Source organism: Capsicum annuum, chromosome 1 (assembly GCF_002878395.1).
Source record: "Capsicum annuum cultivar UCD-10X-F1 chromosome 1, UCD10Xv1.1, whole genome shotgun sequence".
NCBI lineage: Eukaryota > Viridiplantae > Streptophyta > Magnoliopsida > Solanales > Solanaceae > Capsicum > Capsicum annuum.
In genome coordinates, this window is record NC_061111.1 from 161396955 (window position 1) to 161403523 (window position 6569).

At 34.5% G+C, this 6569-nt stretch overlaps 1 protein-coding gene across 1 annotated transcript; it reads right to left on the bottom strand.

Annotated features, from left to right (window-relative positions):
- Positions 1–3287: 3287 nt before the first annotated feature.
- On the bottom strand, positions 3288–6049 carry LOC107859281. Its single transcript, XM_047412106.1, has 3 exons — positions 5946–6049; positions 4263–5007; positions 3288–3554 (listed from the first exon to the last, which is right to left on the bottom strand). The coding sequence occupies exons 1-3, from the start codon at positions 6047–6049 to the stop codon at positions 3288–3290; spliced, it is 1116 nt and encodes a 371-aa protein (XP_047268062.1).
- Between the last annotated feature and the right edge of the window lie 520 nt (positions 6050–6569).

Consider the following 6569-nt stretch of genomic DNA (forward strand, 5'->3'; position numbering starts at 1 on the left):
ACAGATGTTTATATGTTCTAATAGATGATGTGAACGACTACTCACATAGTGTCAATTCTAAACTCTTCTTAAATTTACAGGGTATATTTGTCTGGATTAGCTAATAAAGATGATGGATCTTGTGTATCCGGCTCGAGCTCATCACCCTACTCTAAAGCTTGTGTTATCAGCGAGACTATAGTCACAAAGTCGGCGCCGAAACATACTATGCAGGAATTTAGGTTTCTACACGAAATTCCTGCCGCTCAGGTTTTTTTCTTTGTCATTTATGTTTACATGTTCTCTTAGTTTTCATATTTTATCTAGTGTTATATGTTCATGTATTTGAAACTGGATATAGTAATTTTTTCTTTTAATCCTTTAGTATAAACCCTTATTAGGGGTGAGGAACGGATATGAATATGTTCAATTTGAACAAGTGAGAAAATCTAGTTAACAAAAATTGAACTAAATATTGTAGTTGCAACATAAAAAGAGGAACTACTGTATAATAAGCTGTCCCCTAATCCACTTGTGGCATCTCCTCAAACAAAGACTATTTTTTTTGGAATTACGAGTAACTGTTAGAATTTAAAACTCTTCTTCCTTGTGACTTTGCAGCGTGGTTTGCCTCATTTGATGTTTTTTTAGGTATCGCTTTATAGATGTTGACATCTGTAGAGGAGATATATCTGAGTTGAGTCCAATACTGATTTGTAACATAGTTAGATTTCTTAAGAAGCAACAACATTTCAATGTCAAGATAATCTTTGTGGTGTCAAGTGTATAGTCCACTGTTATATCCAATTCTATCGTTTGGCAGATGGATGGTGCCATTATCTTTCTTCATTCATATTTTAGCTTGAGGTATGAGCATGGAGTAGCTTAGATGGATTAGGCGCTATAGATCTAAAAGTCCTTTGAAGTAATTATTTATCCATTTTCTTGGATTTAATGATGTTGCATCCCAGTGGACACTCCTAATAACTTAATGAGCTCTTAGGAGTGTGGTCTTAGTAGTATTTGGGGGTTACGAGTGTGCCAGGTTTGCTAATGTTGATTCCATTTTCCCCCTTCCAGAGAATTGTTGCTTCAATTGCTTGTGAACCAAATGTGTGGAATGCGGTAATGCAAAATCCAGCCCTTCAAGAATTCCTCGACTGACAGAAAACCAGTGAGAAATCTATGTCCTTGGTTCTACTCAAATATTTTATAATGGTCAAGCTTCTTACTACAATACTATTTTCGCAGGTACATCATTCCCAGACTCGGATCACAAGATAGATGAATCAGTTGCTAATGCTGATTCCTTTTCTCAGTCATCTCGAAGGAGTGCATCTTCCAAATCTGAGGCAGAAGAATCTAAATTCGGGAACTCTTTTACAGAATTTTTGCAGGATGTTACACAAACAGTAACACAAACTGTGGTTGATATGATGAACAACTTGTCAAATTTCTTCAACAATCTCTTTGTAGGCAACAAGGTTTTCTTTAATGCTGATTGAAGTGTTAAATTAGGCGCTGTAAAGATGACATTGGGAGCATCTTTCATGGGCCTGGCAGTCATGGTTATGATGGTGATTGTCTCAAAACGCTGTCAATCTTGATGTTTTCATAGTTATTGCTATTTGAATTTGTCGAAGTTACATGACCAAGTGTTACAGTTTCTTCTGGAATAGGTATTGAGGGTTTTGTCGAGGGTTTTTGGCCGTGCAGGGCTGCCAATGACTTGTTGAAAAGTTTTGTAAATAAAATAAAGTCATTATAGACAATGCTTATGTTTTAGTTTCTTGGTTTTGTCCTCTAACTGACAAAAAAGTTAGATTTGTTACAGACACAAAATCCTCTGATTTGTCAACTCTCTTCGTCATTGGCATCATGCTAATAAATTTATCCCTTAAGTAAATTAGTTTTGATGGTAGTGATGGCAGCTGTAATGTCCATAGTTTTTAAAATTTTCATCGTGATGTTAATTCTCTTCTCCTTGGATTAAAGAACATCGCGTGTGTTTATGTTGTGCGCGCTCGCTAGGGTGTACAAGTAATACATCTTCCCAAAAATTTATATTGCCAACACTAGGCTGCTACAACAGTTCAGTTTTGTGCCACAGAAAGGTATAGTTTGTTCCTCTATGGAAGATATTTCGGTACTGTTAATGTCACATAAACTGAACTTGGGGAGAAGAGAACAAACAACAAATGCTTTATTTTCTTTGAATTTGTTGTATTCTATTGAGCCATTACATTCAAATACGTGTTGTATTACAAGCTACTAAGCTAAGTTACAGAGATCAAATTATACAAGTATTTTATGGCACATATTGTACAAACAATGATAGTTGAACCACCTTTGATGTCTAAGTCTTACCTCTAGGGCAAGTGTTGTAGATCATCTGTCGAATCATTGCAGAAAATGCTAGTGTCAACTCTTGCCCATGAGGCATAACTTGTTCCTTTGCGGTCTAAAAATCTTTCCTCTTGGGCAAGACTTATAAATTATCTACCAAATCATCACACACTAATTTAATATCAACGTTTGGCCATGGGACATAACTTGTTCGTTTGTTGTATTAAGTTTTGCCTCTAGGGCACGAGCTGCAGATCACCTACCAAGTTATTACACGCTAAGTTAGTGTCAACTCTTGCCCATAGGTCATAACTTGTTTCTTTGGGGCTTAAGTCTGGCCTCTAGGGCAAGTGTTGTAGATCATCTGCCGAATAATTACAGAATAAGCTAGTGTTAAATTTTGCCTATGGGGCATAACTTGTTCTGCATCTTGCTTTCAAGGCAAATTTTAAAGTGTATCCCATGGAATTATTCACATCATATCTCTTGGGGGTGTAGTCCTTCCCCGAATCCTGTTAATATGATATATTCTTACACATCAATATATAAGAAAATTTAGCATGCCAAATAATTTTTATAAACAATCAATAAGAAGGTATTGAGTTAAATACTTCACCACAAGTTAAAAATTCATATAAATAAGAAGACATTCGTGATTGAAAGTTAAAAGTACTTGTTACTAACTAAAATAGGGATAAGAAAATCCTATTATAACTGCTATTTTGATCCAATTTCTTGGATAAAAAGTAAAACTAATCATGTTTTCTTATTTTTCTTTCTGTATCTTCTTACATATGGATGAAGGATAGGAGTATAGTGACAATTTGATCTGTTATGCCCAGTTCTTTTGCATCTCGAACATCTGTAATTATTTTTTGAAGATTCTGTTCTGTAAGGATATTTGGATGTTTGTCTTCTCCCAAGCAGAACCTTCTTATCTGGGGGGTTTGTGATCAGATCCTTTATGTTATCTGGGACAATCCATGATGCCATGCTTTAAACTGGCAGGATTTCTCCCTGGTATGTTTGTAGTCAAGACTGCCTTGAGAACCAATGAGAACAATAGCTAACTTGTTCATATGTCTACTCTCTATCGCTGCAATTGCATGGGTGCATGGTATCTCATCTATTTGAAATACCAAGCATTGACAAGTCCTGCTCTTCAGGTCTACAATATATTCAACTTTTTCTTCTCTTATAACAAATTTTGTTGAATCAATGAGGTCTACCTGTAAATAAAATGATAAATAAATGACAACTTCTAGTGAAACATCTAGTATATGAGCAGAATCGGGCATACAGAGCAATCAACCATAAATAGGTGGCGAATCTTGAGGCAACCAAAAAATAGCTACAATCAAGCATATAATATCAAATCACAATCCAATATTGAACTAATAAAAAATCTAATAATAAGTGACCAATAATAAGGATTAACAATTCCTATTTCAAAATGGAAGAGAAGGGCCAATATAGGGGATAGTTAGAGTTTTGATGCTTGGCTTGGTCAGGAAAAGTGCAGGAGAAGGATTTGTTATCCAAGTAATGAGCTTTCAAATTCAAATTTCCTGTATTATATGGAAAAGACAGAACCTTGCTCAGGAACAATAGCTAATTCAATAGTGATGCTTCCAACATCTGAGCAGGAGATTCAGTTATAAATTAACATCTAGTATATGAGCAGAACATACAGAGCAATCAAACATCGAATCTTGAGGCAACCAATACATAGCTACAATCAAGCATACAATATCAAATCACAAATGATCACGCAGCTATGAGCAGAAGCAACAAAACACATATTTTGCGCGTGAATCTCAAGGAAATAAAAATTAGCAATAAATCACAAATAAAAGTAAACTAGCTATGTATAATCTGCAATAAAAAACAGTAACAGTATATTTCTCTATTATCAAAATATAATTTTAATTACTTACTTTCAATTTCAAGGCGACTTGAATCTTGTCAGTCACCTCCACTTTCGCCCAACGTGTGATGTCATGAAAGTTGCCTTGTGATTTCATTTTTCTTTCATAAAACAAACTTTTTAACTTGTTATGAATGTAATCAATCAGTCCCAGTATTGGCAGTAGCCTGGATTTTCTCAGTACAACATTCATGGACTCCACGTTGTTAGTCGTAAGCATATTGTACCTTCTATTAGTATGAAATGAACGAGCCCATCTTTCTGGTTCTTCTTCGTTCAAGTACTCCACAGCACCTTTGTTGACTTTTTCAATCTCATCAATAAAAGTATAAAATTCAGTTCGTTTGTATGCTGTTGCTGCATTGTAGAAGAGTGATAGAACCACATCTGAGAAGTATCTTTTTCTTAAATTCTTCTCTTTGTGATAGATGCATATCCCGTGCTGACACTCTGGATAGACATTTGTAATTATATTTGCAATGGATGGGTGACGATATGATAGAATAGACAATTTTTCACGTAACTCAGTTGCATATCTTAACTGATTGAAGAACCAGTTATAAGACTCATTATTTTTTGAGTCTGCAATTCCAAAAGCCAAAGGAAATATATTGTTGTTTTCATCCTTTGACATTGCTATCATGAGGACACCACGATATTTTGCCTTAAAAAATATTGCATCTACCATTATTACCGATCTACAGTTGGTCCATCCAATGATTGAAGTGCCATAAGCAAAGAATACATATTGAAATCTGCGTTGAGCAAAAGAATATTAGTAACAATTTGCATTTGATATTTATAATCAGAGTACAAAAATTTTCTAAACTAAGTCTTGACCATGAGGCAAGAGTTCTATCTATGTTAATAATCTAATCAGTGCAATTAAAGAATAAACTTTTGCCTCTTGGACAAAAGTTTTCAACTTCAACAGGATAGCATTTGTACAACAATTTTCTAAACCAAGTCTTGCCCATGAGGCAAGAGTTCAATCTATGTTAATAATCTAATTAGTGCAAATAAAGGATAAACTTTTACCTATTAGGTAAAAGTTTTCAATTTTAATAACTTTCTAAACCAAGTCTTGCCCATGAGGCAAGAGTTCCATATATGTTAATAATCTAATCAGTGCAAATAAAGGATAAACTATTGTCTCTTGAAAAAAAGTTTTCAATTTCATAATTTTTTAAACCAAGTCTTACCCATAAGGCAAGAGTTCCATCTATGTTATTAATCTAATCAGTGCAAATAAAGGATAAACTGTTGCCTCTTGGTAAAAAATTTTCAATTTCAATAATTTTTTAAACCAAGTTTTACCCATGAGGCAAAAGTTCCATCTATGTTAATAATCTAATCAGTGCAAATAAAGGATAAAATGTTGCCTCTTGGGCAAAAGTTTTCAATTTCAACAATTTTCTAAACCAAGTCTTGCCCATGAGGCAAGAGTTCAATCTATGTTAATAATCTAATTAGTGCAAATAAAGGATAAACTTTTGCCTATCAGGCAAAAGTTTTCAATTTCAACAATTTTCTAAACCAAGTCTTGCCCATGAGGCAAAAACTCCATTTATGTTAATAATCTAATCAGTGCAAATAAAGGATAAACTGTTGCCTCTTGGGCAAAAATTTTCAATTTCAACAGTATAGAATTTGTACCTGTTCTCATCGTCCCTCTTTATGTTTGTGTACGTGCCTGGGTTGTTTTCTTTCATCGGGTGAAGATACAATAGCAACCTGTTGTAGTTCTCTTCTACGGTTCCTCTTATCACCATATAGGCATGCTGTATCACTTGCCATCCTTTGTTGTAGGATATGATGATTCTGTATTTTCTTCTTATTTTATCTACTACAAAGTTGGGTGTGATTACATTACTAGAGTCATGCACGAGCTTTAGTATGTAGTCACATATGACCTTTGATGTTGCATTCATTTAGTCGGACGTTATGAAATCAACCGAGAAAATGTGAGCTTTTTCATATGTAGTAACCTGAAAGAGCAAAAAATATGCAATCTTCGAGGCATGAAACTGCCACACGCAGTTGTCGTCCAAATACCATAGTGAATATCTTGTTGTGCTTGATTTGATAAGCTTAAATTGGATATTATGTGTAATTGAAATGTTTGACATGCACGTCATCATATTTTGTTTGTCAATGAAGATCGACTTGACACTTACCTCATTCAAAGAGGAATTGTGTCTCAAGAGAGTAGTCTCAACATCAAGTATCCTTTTTTTTTTGGCGTATCCTCCTAATCTTGGATGACTCAGCTATTTCAGCCTCCAATATTTGTTCAATAACTTGTAACTCGTTATTT